The sequence below is a fragment of the Hibiscus syriacus genome, unplaced genomic scaffold (genome assembly GCF_006381635.1).
Source record: "Hibiscus syriacus cultivar Baekdansim isolate YM2019G1 unplaced genomic scaffold, ASM638163v2 tig00110430_pilon, whole genome shotgun sequence".
NCBI lineage: Eukaryota > Viridiplantae > Streptophyta > Magnoliopsida > Malvales > Malvaceae > Hibiscus > Hibiscus syriacus.
In genome coordinates this window covers 1,808,984-1,828,264 of record NW_024062734.1, presented here as the reverse complement: position 1 = coordinate 1,828,264, position 19,281 = coordinate 1,808,984, and the positions used below count along the sequence as shown (strand labels likewise).

Below are 19,281 nucleotides of genomic sequence, written 5' to 3'. Positions count from 1 at the left end.
ACCCATTTTGAAAAGTTACGTTTTGGATACTATATTTTTTATATCTCTTATTTTAGTCATTGAGACGTTAACTCTCGTTAGTTTAGTTACATGTAAGTCAATAAAAATATTTTAATTTTAATTTGATCTCTGAATTTTAGATAGAATATTAATTTGAACTTACACTTTAGTTAAAATACTAATTTGACCATTGAACTTTAGATAAAATATCAAATTGATCTCTAAATTCATTCAAAATCCCCTGTCATCAATTGTTGGTTACCGTTACCGGTCACCGCTATCAAGATGGTTGTTGGATCTTAATTTTTTTAGTTCATTCCTTTCTAACCTTCTGAACGCGAATCTGATGTTTGTTTCACCGAAAATGTATCAAAATCCACAAACTAAGTCTATAACTTTTTTTGCATGAACCAAGAGACCTTAGTGTAAAAGGAATTGTTATCATATCTAGAGATCTCAAGTTCGAGAAGACGCCTACAAGGGGGTTTGAGCATTCATTGTCAAATGGTTGAGAGTCTTCCGAGCACATACTACCTTATAATCATTCTAGAGCAATAGGAAAAAAGCCTAGAACTTTAAAAATCTTTTAAAAATAAATTACAATAATAAATTTATCATTAAATTCCTTTAAAAATAAGGACAACAAAAATCTAAATTTGTATCATACCATGTTCATATTATACTGATAAATAATTTAATTGATATAGATTTTAGTAAATAGTATATTACATATAACCTCAACTTCACATTAACATGAAATTAGAAATTAACATATTCAACTTTCTCGGTTTTTCTGTTAATCCCAAGACTTCCAATGCTTCATATCACACACAAAAAAATAGAAATTAAGACTAGTACACGTTTAATTTCATCAATAAAAGAAAGACCATTGCAAAAGAAACATGAAATTTTCTTACCTAATTCCATGACGAGGACCGCATTCGATTTTGGTAATGTTAATATATTTAGAACCATTTCCGATAGAGATACAATCAACACCTATATTAATAGATAAAACAATAATGTTAAAAAGTATATATAATGAAATAAAAAACAACATATAAATAACAAACAAACCGGTTTGAATGTTGGAGTTGTGAATAAAAACATTGGTGGAATGTTGAATATGAATGCCATCGGTGTTGGGACTTGTCTTGGGGGCTATGATAGTAAGCTTAGTAGCATGAACCGAAGTAGACCTTTCCAATGCAATGTGCTTTTGTGGACTGTCTTCAAAGGTTAATCCATTATTTTTTACATTGTTGGAGTCTGCTATCACCAAACACTAAAAACAAGAAACCACACATGAGAATATATCTCTCACATATCACCAAACCCTAAACCCTAAAAAAGGGAAGAAACCCCACATGATTTTCATGTAACCGGAGAATATATCTGCCATAAATCATGTTTAAGAACATGAAATTCGAACACTTACTGTGGGTTTTCGACTTGGACAGTTTTTATTCTTATTTTTGCAAGAAATTGTCCACCATTTAGAACCCTGGCCATTGATGATACCAGATCCTTGAATGGAGAGACCATCAAATCTTTTGAAGCTAATCCAATGCTCACAATCTGGTCTGCATTGCCATGCTGAAGGTTTGCTTGGAGCTATGATTTTGCCATCAATCTGCAGCACAGAGTTTTCTCAAAAACTAATAATATAAGAAACAGTTTGTAATTAACACATTTGAATCCAAGAGAAAGATGGGAATACCTGGAAAGTAATGTTATGAATACCATACATGCACAAATAGTGCCAAAAGTACACAAGGGTACTGATACAGAAATGCAACATATGTATTAAACAAAATTTATCGATAACCACACATAATGCCGAAAGTACACAAAGGTACTTATACGAAAATGCAACATATGCATTAAACAAAATCGACCGATAACCATAATCCTCCAAGTATGTCAAAATGCATCTATGACTCTCAATGCACATACAATAGGCCTTTAAATCAAATTCACATACTAAACATTTATTCTGAAACGTTGATAGATGTTAAAATAATATAAAAGTTTATCCATCTATTTTAAGGCAGTTAATACCCTAAAATCACCATAAATCATTTTCATAAATCTTATGAAAATATTTCAATATACGGTAAAACATGTTTTTATAAAAACATTCGAGGTTGACTTATCGCAAGTCGTCCTCATATTATATATGAACATAATAAATGCACTCACCTGGTATACCTCACTATTATACTTTACTATCGAAATCCGATTATTCTTGAACTTTTTCTATTGGAATTACAATATTTGGCATTGAAACTTAAGGGTTGCAGCAGAAATGTCTTTCCTTGAGGTACAAGTACCGTTGGTGACGAAGCTGAGGAATCGCAAGCAGCATCCCATGCCTGCATAAAGCTCTAAAATTTATACAAACGCACAAATAGTTTATAATAAGATAGTTGATGTCAGTATCAGATATATAAACATAAAAAGAAAAACGAAAAACCAAACCTGAGAATCATCATTAGCTCCATCTCCGATAGCTCCAAAGTCGATGACGTTAAATATAACCATCAATCTTCTTCTTCGACTTGGAGTGTTGAGAAGATTCAGTCAATATGGCAGATTGAATCAAAAGAACAAACAAGAGGATTTTCAAAGTTGAAGCCATCTTCTTGATCAACTCTTTCCAACGTATGTATAACAGGATAGATAGATATGTATACAGATACAGAGAGACTAGGTATATAAATATTGAATTCTTTTCCTAATTCGACAATGGAAAAGAGTTCCTTTATTCAATGAGTTTGAATATATTTATTATTATTATTGTTGTTTAGTAATTATAAGCTAAATCAAAGACTAAAACATGATTTGTTTATAATAACCGAGTTAAATATTATAAACATCTTTGAAGAGATACCATTTCAATCTCAATTTAATTTGTTTCATTCATAATATCAATATCAAAATTAAAATTTTTAAATTTTATTTAAAAGATCTACCGACTTACGATATTAAAACAAGTTACATTATAAAAATTAAAAATCTCAAATTTTAACATTTTATTTAAAAATTAAAAAACTCAATTTTTAATAGTTGGTACTTTTAAAAACAAGTTATCAAACACATATCTACTTTGATTTTTGATGAAGATGCTCGATGTGATTAAAGGTTTAAGCAAAAAGATAACATATGGTCGAATTTTTTTTTTACCATACTCAAATATGTTTATAGAATCTGTATAAATTTCGACAAGTTACATTAGCCACTGCTTATAGTTCTTTTCTGTTTTATTTTTTTAAAGGTGTGTTTGAGTATTGCACTATTTTGAAAAATATAATTACTAAAATAATAATTACATTAATTTTTTTATACATATCTAGTATACAAATTGAAATTATACAATTTAATAAAAAATATTAATTAAAAATAAAGAAATAAATAGAAGACATCATAATTAAATACTGGTGAAATTACTCCAATTCGCACCCTTCTAAAAAGTAAAGTGCGTTATTAAGATGAATAAAATTAAATTGTTTCCACCTTTTATTAAGATGAATAAAAAGAAATATAAGATAGAGACCAAACTATAAATTAAGATGTAAAATTAAATATGTTTATAAATAATATATTATTAGTAAAAGAATGGAGACCAAAATGCTCCCCAAAGAAAAATAGAGGTCAAAATGACCATTTTCACAAATGTTAGGGGCTAATTTTGACAACATTCCTTGGAAAAATTAGAGAAAACTCAAGTACAAAATTAATAAATATTCAAAATAAACAATATTTATTCCTTCTATTTATGTAATTGATTGGGAAAAAATAGGAAATAGAATCAATTTTATTGTTGGCTAATGGAACAAAACAGATTCCAGATGGAAGAATTGTTGTTTACACCAAACCAAAGAAGAAAAATCATTGAAGGGGTAGGCTCCTCATCAACAAAACACATGTTTCAACTAGTTTGAGTTTTAACAACAAAATTTCTTTATAACCAACACTTGACCATAAAGTATATCGTGCACATCCTTTATTTTTGGAAATTACCCCACCAAACAAAGAAGAAAATAATCGCTTACGAAGAATTACCCGACGAAGAACTCATTATTTGGATCTGTCAAACACCGACAGGAAATACAAATTATAATGTTATACATGAATTGAGATAAAGTTTTGAAAACAAAATAAAATACCTTATTCACAAGTAAGTTTACTTGCTCTCTGTACATTTCCTTCAAGTCTACAATGTCAGCTCGGAGTTCCTCCAGCTGGAAAGTGGAAACCACATAAATGTAAGAACATTATTGATAACGTCGATATCATATGATATTCTAATTTTCCTATAGGGAAACCATAATGAGTCGGACGTACATTAACACGAGGATATAAGATATTCGAAACACTGTCAAGATTCTGAACATTCATTTTCTATCCTCATATTACTTCAGCAAAGCTAATATTGTCTCTTGCTCAAGTGATAGATTGATAACATACATCAACATAACATATATAAGCTCCAACACATCCTTGAAAATAAAATTTAGTTAGCTAGAAAAGAGAGAATCCAAAATTAGAAACGCACGTACCTCTTCATCCCGTTCACCCATTAGCTCCAGCGCAGCAGTGTGTCTCCGCCTCAAGGCTTCTAGCTCTGCCCGGATTCCTGGCACTGTGGCGGCTTCTGCCTTCAACTTTTCACACTGCGGCAAATGTAGAAGGCAATGATTTGAGAAGAACACAGTAGAAAATAATCACTCCCATTTAACTAGGTACCAGATGGAAAACTCACCTGTGCAGTCATTTTGACCAACTCCTCGGCTAGAGAGTCACGGATAGATTCCATGGAAGCCTGAAGTAAACACCAAATAAAGCTAGTTGATATAAGCTAATTAAACAGAACAGATACGGCCCACAGCTTGAAATTTATTCAGCACAGTTTATACATGCAGTCAAGGACTCGATGGTTATACTTGAATTCAGGAGCTCAAAGAAGAAGAATGCATACCAAACGAGACATGTAGGAAGCAAGTTCACCCTCCTTCTGACGAAGGGCCGATTCAAACGCACTGGGTGTCATGCTTTTCATGTAGAGTGGACTTAAGGTTGCCTCTCCAATATTTCTCTTTCCGGATACACCATCAGATGAGTCCAAAGATGCTTGCAGAAAATAGCTTTCCTCCATACTTCCTAGGCTGCTAGCAGTAGAGAGTCTCCGGGACAAGCTTCCTGCACCAAAGTCGCATGATAAGTAAAAAGCAGCATAAGATCATCTACATCATAATATGAAGCACCATACCATATTCCGAAATGGAATTACGCCTTGCTACTGGAGCTTGCTCAGATACAGCCGTAGAATGCACATGCACAGTCTTTTCCAAGTCTGATCGAGCAGCTCTCTCCCTTTCTACTTCCTGTGACAAACGAAAAGATTCTTTCAGTCAATGGAACCAAGAGATCGGATCTAAATACCAACAGTTCCGTTAAAATGGTTCCTATGTTCATATAGGTGTAAGAAACTCTTAAAAGAATGCCTCATCTACTTCAGCAGATGACTTGAGAGAATTTTACAACTACTAAGTTTTCTGTAATCATGTGAAGAATAAAAAAGGGAATTCTTTTTCATCGTCAAAGTTAAAGAAAAAAGCATTTTCAAATGAAGATGGTTTTATATATTATTTAAAAACTAAGCCTATCAATCAAAAAGCTAGTGAGAGAAGGTCCCGTCTCTCTCTTGGTGTACTCTTTTTTTCAAACTTGATTCCCTCTCCCTTCTATCTAGGTTGGGAATTTCGGTGGCCGTACCACCGTTATCACCGTTTCGTTGTCCACTGTCACCGTTCGCCATCCGTCGTCCGCCGCCGCACTCCGATCTTAGTTCGACGCCGTTTTTCTCAGGGAAGATCGTCTGCTTACGGAGATTCCAAATCTGAGATTAGATTTGCGATAAAGTCTTTCAATCGGCACAGATCTTAACTTTGTTCACTGCCGATTTTCGCAGCCAACCGCCGTCCGTGTTTGGCACCGTCTCACCACCAAGCTCTGCGTCTTTTGGCGATCACAACCCCCTTATCATAGAATCGAGTTTCGTTGTTGCTCTCCGGGACTACCATTTTTATTAAAACCTGGTCTCGCAGACACCTATCTGAAACATCGTCGTCTTTGGTTTTGTCTCGTCGATTGTGTTTGCAGTCTGCTCAAGGTTTTTGAGAGATGGGGAAGTACTCAAAATCGAAGGAAGCCAAGGGGAAAGGCAAGCAAGCTGGAGGTGGAAGTGATGAGACTGCTTCAAAGGGTAAAGGGAAAGCCGGGAAGGGAGATGGCCTTGGCACTTGCACTTATGTTAAAGCGAGGCACATCTTGTGCGAGAAGCAAGGGAAGATAAATGAAGCGTACAAGAAGCTGCAAGATGGTTGGCTTAGCAACAGTGATAAGGTCCCACCGACTGAATTTGCAAAGAAATATATGGAGATTGAGAGCTCTAACGGGATTTTGCCATTACCACAGTTTCCTTCGCAGAATTATGGAATTACAAAATCTATATCCCTCGCGGGATCATCTCGGATCCGAGGTATGGTGTTCCCGGGGAGTTTCTACGCCCACTCACCTTTGGGTTTAGCCAAATGAGAGGCAAGATTAAGGTTAAAGGCTCCGTCCGAGAACTTTGTTTCAAGGTCGGCAGCTACAAGCCGATTACAGTTTGTGTTGACTGAAAAATAAAAATCCACAGTGGGCTTCGGTAACCTACGGTGTTTTCATGTGCTCAGAATGTTCCTGCAAACACCAAGGCTTAGGTTTACATATCTCGTCCGTTCAATCTGTTAACATGAACTCGTGGTCAGACATCCAGATCAAGAAAATGGAATCAGGTACCAACGACAAGCTCAACTCTTTTTTGGCACAATATGGTATTCCCAAAGAAACTGATATCGCTACCAAGTATAACACTACTGCTGCGAGGATTTACCGTGATTGTATGCAAGCTCTCGCTGAGGGCCATGTATGGAAGAATCCACCAGTTGTGAAGGAATCTGTCAATGGTGGATCTGGTGGTAATCAGAAGCAATCGGCAAGTGCTTTTAGATCAGGAAATTATCAAGGTGGTACAATGGGAGGTGTTATGGTGAAGTTGAGGTCGAGTGAGGACAAGCATACCAGATCCCGATTGGACGTTTCGTCGGCGAATAAGGAGACTTTTTTGGCCAGCAGAAAGGCATACAATAAATTTAGGCCTGAAGGTTTCCCTCCTTCACAACGAAGGAATTATGGGATTGGGAAGCAAGCTTTAGTAGAGGCATCAGCAGCTCAACCTGCCGAAGATGTTGTCCACATTGGAATCAAGGAGTTTAGCACAAAGGGGTGTAGTGGTAACAACTCTGGTGAAGGAGCAAGAACTGAGAGATTCGAATTTAATAATTGGTGGAAGGAAGGCCATACAAATGTTAGTAATGGGTACAGAAGTGGATGCTTCACGTTATTCATTGAAAACCTACAAGAGAAAATCCATTGGAAGAGACTTGGATCTTTATTTTGCACTCACGGTCATGTTATTGATGACATCATTCCTAACAAAAGAAATTCGAAAGCAGTTCGTTTTAGGTTCATTCGTTTTGCAACAATTGAAGAATCAAGGAAAGCGATATCAAATATGAATGGTGCTCATATTTACGGCAGCAAAATTAGAGTCTCTTTGGCTAAATATAAACCTCGACAGTCTTATTGGATAAAGTCCTCGACGCTTGTTCAACGTAAGTCTGGGATGGAAGATATTTCGAGAAATAAACACTGTGAAGTTGAGGGTTTTGTGGACGAAGATAAACTTCACGTGTTGAATAACTGTCTTGTGGGGTGGTGCAAGAACTTTATCAAAATCGGTGATCTTGCTAACCAAATGCAAGCCAAAGGACTAGTTGGTTTTACGCTAATGAGAGCTGCTGGAAATGTAGTTCTAATGGTTTTTAAAGACTCTGATTCGTTGAGAAGCGTAAAGGATGATAAATTAGAGACTCTTGCAAAATGGTTTTCCAGAGTTGAAACTTGGTCAGAGAATCTGGTGGTGGAGTGTCGTCGCGTGTGGTTAGTTTGCGAATGTATTTCTTTTCACGCTTGGAATTGGGATATTTTCAAAAACATTGCAGCCAAGTGGGGCAAATTATTAGCAATTGACAACAGCTGTGAGTTTTCATCGTCCTTTGATCGGGCTAAAATTCAAATACTCACAAAGGCTCAAGTGAAAATTGATGAGTTGATGGAGTTGAAGGTCAGTGCTAATTTATTCGAGAGCTGCAAATTGGGAAACGAATGAATTAGCACAAGCTGGTATAGGTTGATTTTTAGGTTTCTATTGTGGTTAAAGGGATGGAGATTTATTTAAGGCAGATCTTGAGGGCTGCCAACTGGGAAGCTGACAGATGGACTAAAGATGGGATAGACTGATTATGTGTCTTGTGGTGGCTGTGTTGAGGTGTTGGAATTGTTTCCTTTTATGTAGGGAATGTTGTTTTCAGTCCTATTGTGTTTTCTGTCTTATATTATTTCGGTTAGGGTGTTTTAGCAGGAGGTTAGGGTTCTGGTTATACTGCTGATGTTTGTATCAGGTGTGTAAATCTTATGTAAAGCAGTATATTATTAGGAGTTGGTTGTACGTTATGATTCAGAGTAATAAAATTCAGAGGTGCTCTTTTCCTCCTTCCTATGTCCTTCATGTTACTGTTATAACATGAAGGATATGAAGGGGGTTTTAATGAGGCCTATTTCCTATCAAAAAAAATCATGGTGCATGAAGTTGATCCTTACTTCAAACCAAATTCTTGGTTCCCTGAAGATTGCGATATTTCATTAGAACTTATTCCTTCAATTGGATCGTAATTGTTCGGCAGCTTTATTCAGAGGCGTTTCTTTTAGTTTTTTTTTTTGTTGCAAGTGTTGGTTTTATTTTGTTATGTTCTTTTGCAACTTGAGGTGTATTTTAGAAATCGGGTTACTGTCTTTGGGGTTTTTTGTTTGACGATGGGAGATTTTTAGGTGATATGGTTTTTTGTAATGGTGTATATTCCAGTATGTGGGTATTCGGTGTTTTCACAAATACTTGGCGTTCTAATTAATAAATTATGAGGCACTCTTTTCTTTCTTCCAATGTTCTTCAACATACTTCTAAGTATGTTGAAGAATACGAAGGGAGTTTTTAATGAGACCTCCAACTTTTATAAAAAAAAAAGATAGTTTTATTTGAAGCTACATGTGCAAAGAGAGTAATAGTAATTTTATCCTAACAATGGATCAAAAGCAACACCTGCTGTAGACGTTCCCGGTGCACAAGAGCATCTTGTAACTCTTGCTTATGTTTCCGTCTTAGTTCCCTAATTTGTTCCTCAAGCAGGTTTGCCCGACCTTCTTGTGTATCAGCTTCCTCCTTTGCTGCAAGGTATTCTTGTCTATTCTCAGCAGCTCTCTGCCGTTCTTTCTCAAGGGACTTGCTTATCTGTGTTTGTTCAGCTCTAAGACAAGAAATCTGAACCAAACCAAAACAAGGATTAAGTTGATATCTAGAAATGTTTCCGCAAATGAAACATAACTTAGTCACAGATGAAGAACCTGAGCTTCAAGAACATTAATTCGTGATAAGGTTTGAGATAGGCGTTCATTCACAGATCGCTCTCTCTCTTCAGCAGCTGCTGCTTTTGCCTCTGCTTCCTGTAAATTCAATAGAATAGATAGTTATGAGAATAGGACTCTAGAAGCTTCACATGAGATGTCATAACATGGAATAACATTATACACACCTGGAGACGAGAGTTTAGAGATCTCTCCACAGCAGCCCAAGCTTCTGCTCTTCTGGCAGTGGTTTCCTATTGAGAATAGAGCAACAATCCATATCCACACAAATATATGAAGAGCAATAGTCTTTGAAGACTGTTAAGAATGCATTAGAACCACAAATTTCACCTGCATGGCTTCAATCTGCCTTAAAAGAGGTCTTGTAGACTCAGGCACTTGTGCAATCAATTCCTCACACCGGCGTTCGCTTGCCTAGAAAACAAAATTTGAGCCATGACCTACTAGAAACATTCCTGAAAGTGAAGGTATCAAGGAAAGATTTAATATCTATATAGGCCAGTACAAACTCAGTGCACCTGATAACGTTTTTGAAGATCTTCGATGTCCCTGCGAAACATGTCTTCTTGATAAACAGCCTACATTGTTAGAAAATGACAATAACATCATGCTGTTCATTCATTAGCATGATAGAATCTGGAATCTCAACTAATACAATGCAAAACCTGCTGCTCCTTTCTGCTTAAGGTTTGTCTCAACTCTTCAAGTGTCTGTACAAGCAGTGCTTCACGTTCTTCAGCCTCGCTTAATCGACTCTCCAATTCAGTTCTAGCTTCATTGTTGGCACGGGCCTCTGCTAGTGCTTCAGCCTCCTTTGCAGCATATAGAGCATTTGTATAGAAGTCTTTCTGAGCCGCAAGTTCTGCTTGATGTTTTTCAATTGTTTCTTGTAGCAAATTCTCTGTAGCTGTTTTGTCCTTTCTTATGCTCTCTACCTTGTTCTCTTCAACCTGAAAGGATAGCAAGGAGCATGACCATGAAGAAGTTGAAATAAATGACACAATTCTTTCTCTGTGATGCAAACAGAAATAAAACCAAAGTGACAACACTAAATAGAGTAAAATATCCCCCAGGTAGAGAACTTGAGGAATTTCATCTTCATCCCAGTACTCAAGGAATAGAGAATATGAAATAAATGGTCTATACAGACAAGTATTTACAATTTAGCAAATCCATATGATTTATTAATACCGAGTTTAAGCCAATTATTACTGTGGAAAACCAATTAATTTGAATGATACTGTTTTGTCCAGCAGAGGTAAGAGATCGAATACAACATGAAGTCTCATATTACAGCACATATCATTTTGAATTCTAGATATAAAAGGAAGGAGAAAAGTAATAAACAAACAATGTCCAGTTCAAAGACATGCACTTGCCTCTAGCTTTGTAGTCAGGCCTTTCTTCTCCTCTTCGAGCTCTCTAATCTATAATAAACAAAATGCAAGGAAAAAGAATAGTAATAAGAAAGTGAAGAGAAAGAACAGTTTATTTGTCAGAAACTTAGAGAACTCAAACAAAAACCGAGCATATTGTCATACCTGAGCTCTTAATTTCCTGATCTGAGCCTCTTGAGCAGCCTGCTTCTTTGAAAGCTCTTCACCTGAGAGAAGAGACAAATATCTAGAAATAAGAACTCATGGACAACTAGGGGTCAGGTTTTCTCGAATCTCGATAATCATCTAGCCAACTAAAATCTCAATCAGACACAGAAGTAGATGCACCAAGAATTCTTTTTTTACACTAAATTTCCATATTAAATTATAGAAGCCTCCAATATTGTAGCCCCAAGCAAGGGTCAGGTGGGCAAGGGATTGATGATAAATACAGAAAACTTTAACCACTCCCATTGAGGGAGTTCTCTATATATACAATCGATACCCCCACCCACCTAATCCTCCTCTTAAAAGTATTGCACATAATCCGGTTCAAGTTATTTCTTGATAATGAAGTGTGTCCATATACTCTCCATTATAGTTGGGATCCTTTTACAGGAACTCCGTTACAAAGAAATTACATGAGGACTATTGAAAAAGTTCCAAGATATCTGATAGAAGAAAATAATATGTTTTGGAATAAGATAAAGAAATGTTATAGCACATCAAATGTCTATAGGAGTTTGCAGATCTCACCTTCAGCCATGACTTGATTAATTATTTCATCTTTTTCCTTTAAAAGAGCAGCAGCATCACTTTTTTTATTCTGCTCTCTTCGAAGAGTATCCCTTTCTTTAGTCAAAGCATAAACCTGGAAAAACATACACCAAGAGACAAATTTAAAATGCATAATAATTGAGCTAAAAAAACAACCTTTTTCCTGAAATGAATCAGATCTCAAGCAAGAAAATTCTTCTAAGGCAATGAAGATAATCACACAGCATAGTAAGATGAAAGCCGAATATTATTGTGCGGTAACATTTGAATTCTATGTAGGCAACTTAAAAGCATTAGATCACCTCATTGTTGTTGCTCTTATAAGAGTGAGAAAGAGAGGCAAAGTATTCAAAAACCACAGATCATCATCACCCAGGTAACAACCACATATCTTACTTAATCTCATAGATCTAGTTAATAATACCATTTAACCCAATACACTCCTAAAAGATAATACAAACATTTTCCTTCAAAGTCAACATATTGAGATAATTGAAAAGTGGAAGTCTTATTGGGAACCTATTCAACATACTTATAAACTTTAGTATGTAGATACATACATTACAAAATGTTACTAAAGGATTTCCATACCACAAGATGCAATTACAATTAGGGGTGTGCATTGGGTCGGTTCGGCTTGTATATATCAAAAACCAAATAAACCGATCAAATCATTAAAAGCAAATAAACCGAACAGACTTTATTGTCAAAGCCAAAATAACCGAACCAAATTTCACCCTGAACGAACTAAAATAACCTACTAAACCAATTAAATCAAATTGATAGTTTTCTTTTTTACTTTTTTTAGATTTATTCATAAAATAAAAAATTATCATTGTAACTTTAAACATTTATACCCAATTAATTAAATAATTTGATTGAGTTATTTCATGGTTGAGTATTTAATTTCATATTTAAATTAAATTAATTAAACATATACATGTAATTTATTACTTGAAAACTTTTAATTGGTGTATTTGGTTTGGATTCCCAAAACTTCAGAAGGAAGAACTAACATTTCTCAATGACAATAACACAAGGAATATAAATAAGAAATTAACATTAGAAATCAAGAAAGAAAAGGAGGAATGCTTGGAACATACCTTCCTTTCAAGAGTTGAAACCCTTTGATGATATTCCTCTCTCAGAGACTCCATTTCTGCTTCATTGGATTTTCTCTGTTCCAAGATTTCAGCTGTTAATTTGCAATCTTGTTTCATTGTTATGGGGATAGAGACAGTAGGGTATCTTCCTAACAATATAGTTTTAACTAGTAATTACTCATCTTTAACCATTGGATAATTAAGCTCAAACAATAAAAGAAAAAGGACACTGGTAGAAAGTGGTCGAATTATATTAAGGGAAGAAATTGATGATTTCAAGGTTCATATTAAGCTATTAACTTTTACACATGGAAGTGAAACCACATGCGAAACAAGAGAGCTTGACCAAAGACAATAAAACATAGGGGTATATCAAATGGAAACAAATAGAACAATTTATCCATCAATTTTTTATCATACATATGCCATGTAACACTGCTAATATCATTATATTAACATCTGAGTGGTTGAGCGGAATCTTCTAATTGATATCGTGGAATTTGTTCATTTTCATCTCTATAAAGATGTGCATTTTTATTCAAGAAAACACCAAAAGTTAACAGACAAGAATAAAATATATTAGGTATGACTAGTATAGAGACAAACCAAACCATGTTAAATCATCTAGAGCGAATACCTTCAAATCCTCAATTGCAACTTTAAGCTGCTCATTCTCATTCATCAGCTTAGAGATTTCATCAGCTTTAGCCTGAAAATGAAACAAAATGAAATTGGAGATTCAAGATCCATAAAACTTCAATTTTCATACAATATTTTTTGATAAAAATAGGAGGCCTCGTTAAAAAACCCCTTCATAACCTTTTTTTTTATAAGATTGGAAGGCCTCGTTAAAAACCCCCTTCTTGGTTAAAGGAGTTTAGGGGTAAGCTCCTTAATCAACGGAAGGAGGAAAAGAGCGCCTTAAAAGTTTTATTGATAATAAAAGTTTACATAAGATTTAAACACTACACCAAATTACATCACATAAAACTTAACAACTACTTTCAACTAGACCTCCTCGCTGGATCAGAAAATCCAGTGATAGAGCCTTACAGTCAACCTATCCCTTTCTTAGCTAAGCTATCAGCCTCCCCATTGCTTGCCCTTGAAATCCACCTCACTGAATGAACCATACCATTTGAAATAGACAAAATCTGATTAACTAAAGGCGAGTAGAAAGCAGGAGCCAAAGTCGGTGATTGGATCCATTCCACTACCGACTTGCAATCACACTCAACAATCAATCTCCCAACAGATACCCAATGTGATGCCAGAAAAATTTCAATGCCTCTTTGAATAGCCTTTAATTCAGCTAGAGGAGGAGTACCTTGGCCAACCTTCTCTGAAAAAGTCAAAAGTGTGCGACACTCCCAATCTCTCAAAATACCTCCAATACCTCCACCCGAGCCATCAAGCCTAGCAGCTCCATCAACATTCATCTTAAGAAAATCAACAGGGGGTGGAATCCAACGCAAGATATGACAAACTTTGGCTTTGGATAAAGAAAACCCATCTGCTAGGGATGGATTACCAATCAGCAAATCCTCTTGAATATGAACCGTAGGAAACTTGGCTAAAAACCATTTTGAAAGTCTGAATCTAACTGTAAAGAACAAAGACATGTTGTCACGATTAGATCCTTCAAACACCATAGCATTCCTAGCTTTCCAGATTGACCAGAAGATAACACCCGGAATAAACTTCCAGAACAATACAAACAATAACATCCAGAATACACCTCAACCCAAAACTGACCAAAACATACAAACCCACACTTAGACAACCAGCATAACACCCAGAACCTAACATAATCACCCAGACCCGAAAACACAGGAATCACCCAATTCCTACTTTAGCCAACCCATCCGCCTCCCAATTGGCGGATCTCAAAATATGCCTAACGATAACATCCTGTTCTACCACTAAAGAAGCAATATCTTTCACCAATGACTCGAACAACGGAGTGCAGCAACCCGGATTTTTTATCCACTCCAAAGCAGTGGAACAATCCGATTCTAGAATAAGCCTCCCCCTTGAATCAAAACCGGACTCCACAAATTAAAGCAGACCCCTTTTAATAGCCAATAATTCAACAAGGATAGGAGGCCCAAGACCAACACTCTTTGAGAATGAACAGAGCAGCACATCGTCACTGTCCCTGAGCAAACCACCAATACCTCCTCTTGACCACCCCTTAACAATGGCACCATCCACGTTGACTTTGTTGAAGCCAGAAGGAGGAGGAACCCAGCGCGCCAAGGAAGAACTGACCTTAGAACACACAGCAGAATCTGTTACTTTTGGATCACCCACTAAAGAGTCAAAAGGAATTACCAAGTTCGGAAATCTAGCTACAAACCATGTTGCAATCCTATATCTTACAAGAAAAATTAACAGCTTTGAGTCCAACTTTCCTTTCTAAAAATAATCTCATTCCTACACTTCCAAACCGACCACAATACCGCCCCTGGAATGAAAGTCCAAATAGTCGAGCGCGGAACTAGATCTGCCCAAACAGAGATCAAAGCACCCGGACTCTCCAAAACAACAAAGGAAACGTTCCAAAAGTGCAAAAATCTAGATCATAAGCCCCAAACCACAACACAATGCACAAATAAGTGAGAAACAGACTTCAAAAAGAGCCCTACTTAATAGGTCCAGGTTAGGAATTCCTAAACCCCCCAAAGTTCTAAGGAATTTCCCCAAAAGAGCCCTATTTTCATACAATATAAAATTATTTCTTCCCTATGGTGCCCTTTGTCTTGGAAAGCTGTAGCAGAAGATACCATCTCAAAGTCAAACACATGGAAGTGAAAGTAAAGCTCATAACCAAATAAATAAAAGGTATAAGATTCCCATCTATTGTTAGTAGTAAAAGCATGTTCTTGTAGGATACTAAGTTCTAATCCCAGAAAACCTGCCTTGCAACATACAAACCACTTAACCCCCCTCCCAACTTCTTAAAGTAAGAAATAAAGAACATTAAACATAAGCCTTCTGGTGTTATAGAGAACCACAAAGAATCTAGCCTATGTTATGTTATTTTTCCATATAGGAGAAGTGATGTGCATGTGAAGGACAAATAAAAAGACAAAAGAAGGAATTATGCTCTTGTAGATTGTATCCATGTGTAAATAGTAATTAGTGTCCTAATTAGTCTGTAACAGAATTATTTATTGTTTAATTTGTACTGAAGATCTTATCTAGGTAGAAAATTAGACAGGATATTGACTAAACTAGTTAAACCCTAGTAGGACTCTAAGTTAGTATCATTTTAGAATTTTATCTCTATTGTAATCTGCCTATATTAAGGCTTAAATCTATGTGTTCGAATACCAAGAAAAAAACTTAGAATAACATTAGTGAACTTCTAATCTAAACAGCACAGCAAAACAATGGAAGACGTTAGGTACCTGAGCCTGTCTTGCAGCACCTTGCAATGCAGATTCCATCATTTTCATTTCCATCTTCACCTTCTCCAATTCATGGATAGAATCCGCATAGTTAGATAAGGCACTGGCAGAACTCAAGCGTATATCTTCTTTAGCATCAGTTTCATTATCATTAATCTGCCGGTCCACTTCAACACTTGTAGCATTTTCATCATTTTCAAGAACTGATTCAGTGGACAGCAGAAGTTCTTGAGCACTGTTAGTCTCCTCTACTATAACAGAATCTGAACTTGACGACATTGGCTCATCAGGGCCATTGCCAGTATCAGCTTGGCTATCAATTGATTCCTCAGATTTAACTTGAGAACCTTTCTCTAAAATCTCTTCTGTTTGTGTCTTTCGTTCATCATTAGTTCCATGCATGTCTACAGCATCCCTTGACTCGGACGGCACAGGCTCAGTAACTTCAACTATGTCTACCTCTGCAGTATCTAGTTTGGCTCCCTTGGAGTCATAATCTGCAGAGGGTACTACATCTAAAATCTCTTTCTGTTGTTCATTTTCTGGAGAATCTGATGACTTAACATTATTAAAGGCAGATTCAGAAGGCTCTGCATAAATTGTTTCTGATTCTGATTCAGATTCAGCTTTACCAGGGTCCGAAGTCACAATATCTGCTCTCTCCATAGCCTCTGAATGCTCATTATTTTTTCCTACCTTGACAGCTTCTTTATCTTCTTCAACAGCAGTTTTCACGCGAGAATGAACTGACTTGTCAGTTTCAGCCTTTTCTTTTTCCTCAACTTTGGGTGGACTCTCTGAAGATTCAAGTTTTTCTGATGATTCGACCTCAGTCTCCTCACTTTTCTGACCCATAAAGGCCATAACTGGGTCAAATAGTGGTTTTCTGTCTGAAGACCACAATCCTGAAGCTGGAAAGAATACAGACAGGAAGCCATAAGTATGACTGGTTCAAAACCTGCATTATAACTTCCATGTACTCGTAATCAACATTTGTTCAACTTTGAAAATATTAGAAATGATAAGCCATTAGAAGCATCATCTTTTTTGGGACTTCGTACACAAAAAAAGTTCAAAAACAAGTCACCGGCATGTAGTGTTTCTTTAAGCATGAGATCAGCATTGACCTATTTATGCAAGGAATGTGACAAAATAAGGTAACATGGATATAACTTCATTTCAAAGAAAACAAAGAAGTAACCTAATTTAGGGTTCACTGGATTCCACGGAATGTGAAATAAAGCAGATGCAGATAAAAAACAGGCTGTATTTTTTTTTTCAAAAATAAAACCGAAGAAAAGTTAACCCTTCACAGGATAATTCAGGAATGGAAAATATGAACAATTCATTATATATATATATATATCACATTTCTACCTTCAAACTACAATAGGCAGTAGAGGCAAACTACAACTTAGGCTACCTAATTGGCATCCTATAACATGGAAGTTAAGCAGTGTGCATTACTTGCAACATGTCACTTGCCTAACAAACTTTACAACTCTAGTTTAGTAACCTGATGATTCATACAAGCTACAACAGCATCTTTTACTATTTACCAAAATGAACAGTATATCTTAATGCAAAACCTAACATAGGTTTATACTAGACATTTGCATCTAAATGCTTGAATATTACACAAAATACTAACAATGTAAGCAATGTAAAAAAAAAAGTACCTTCATTGTTGCTTGATTCAGTCTTCTCCTCAAACCCAAGAGCTGTATCAAAATTCTTCTCAATATTCTTCACGCTCTCTTGCAGTTTATTGACTGCCCCCGCAAGATCAGGAAAGCCCCCAAGGGATACCTTCCCGCTGAACCAAGCCATCCTTTTTTAACTATATAAACCTAAAACAGCTCGACCCAGAAACTCAAATCTACCAATTCAAGCACATCAAAAACCCTACATTGACATGCCACAAATAAATTGATTAAAAGAAAAATACCATGATCCAACTTGTTTAAATCATAACCCAACAAGATCTATATCCAACCCTGCATATCAATGAAAAATTACGAATTAACAATCCATTCAAAAGAATATGAACGCTGAGAATTGAGAAACTGAACTTGATAAAAGAAAAAGGGAAATCTGAAGAAAAAACCACGAAAATTGATGTTGCGATTAATTAAATTTATCTTCATAACTCATAAGTAAAATCAAATAAAGTGAAAAAGACACCAGAACTAAGAAGAATGCGCATTTAAATTGATTCGAGATAAAATTATATATACATGTACATAATCCATAATCCAAAGATAACGCAAGATTCAAATTATCGGGGGGGAAGCATGACTGAGAAACGAAACCTGATAGAAAATGCGCGAAATTCAGATAAAAGAAGAGTTAGTTTATAGTGTGAAAGAGAAGCTCGGTAGATCGAGGAAAGAAGCCGAAAGAAATGAGGTCGATCTACCTTGCTTCTTTTTTCTTTGTTTCATTAGGTGGATGAAAATGGCTAATCTGAGGTAGTACGTCGTCGTTTTCCATAGGGATTGAAGTCTTTAGAGTTTGGAATAGAAACGAGGTTTCAATCTTTTTAATGTTTTTTATTTTATAATTAGGAGAAATATATAATTAGATATAAATTTTAAGGAATATATTTTTGTTAAACAATAATATTTTAAATAAAAAATAAGTGAATAATTATTTATAAGATAAATTATATCATTAATCATTAAATTTTAATTTTTATTGATTTAAATTTGATCGTTGTTTTCTAAAAATAATTTGATTTGTATTTTTGGATTTAAAACTTTAATAGTTTAATTTGTATATAAATTATTTTATTGTATTTTTGTATCTTAAACTTTAATTTATTCAAAAATTCAATCAGTAAAAAACATTTTTTTGAAAAATCAAAAAATATATCTCAAAACTAAACTCATCAAATGACCAGATAGCAACATTAGAACATTGAAACTTTATATGTATTTTTGTCGATTTTAAATAGATTTTTTAGAAAATCAATATAAAGAGAAGAAAGAGATGTATAATACAAACATTTTAGGACTAATTTTA

At 35.4% G+C, this 19,281-nt stretch overlaps 2 protein-coding genes across 2 annotated transcripts; both read right to left on the bottom strand.

The window, feature by feature from the left end:
- Positions 1-759: 759 nt before the first annotated feature.
- Positions 760-2,544, bottom strand: LOC120125346 (probable polygalacturonase At3g15720). The gene is made up of 6 exons (XM_039143783.1): positions 2,482-2,544; positions 2,334-2,387; positions 1,439-1,633; positions 1,078-1,285; positions 918-999; positions 760-817 (listed from the first exon to the last, which is right to left on the bottom strand). The coding sequence occupies exons 1-6, from the start codon at positions 2,542-2,544 to the stop codon at positions 760-762; spliced, it is 660 nt and encodes a 219-aa protein (XP_038999714.1).
- A 1,465-nt stretch (positions 2,545-4,009) lies between these two features.
- LOC120125455 (golgin candidate 5-like) lies at positions 4,010-18,693 on the bottom strand. The gene is made up of 20 exons (XM_039143887.1): positions 18,570-18,693; positions 17,937-18,162; positions 16,258-17,168; positions 13,482-13,553; positions 12,845-12,919; positions 11,721-11,835; positions 11,130-11,191; positions 10,968-11,015; positions 10,254-10,538; positions 10,107-10,166; positions 9,919-10,002; positions 9,756-9,821; positions 9,568-9,666; positions 9,266-9,484; positions 5,273-5,387; positions 4,982-5,202; positions 4,766-4,825; positions 4,563-4,676; positions 4,170-4,244; positions 4,010-4,090 (listed from the first exon to the last, which is right to left on the bottom strand). Exons 2-20 carry the CDS (start codon positions 18,085-18,087, stop codon positions 4,052-4,054), a joined length of 2,871 nt encoding a protein of 956 aa, XP_038999818.1. The 5' UTR covers positions 18,088-18,162; positions 18,570-18,693; the 3' UTR covers positions 4,010-4,051.
- Positions 18,694-19,281: the final 588 nt, after the last annotated feature.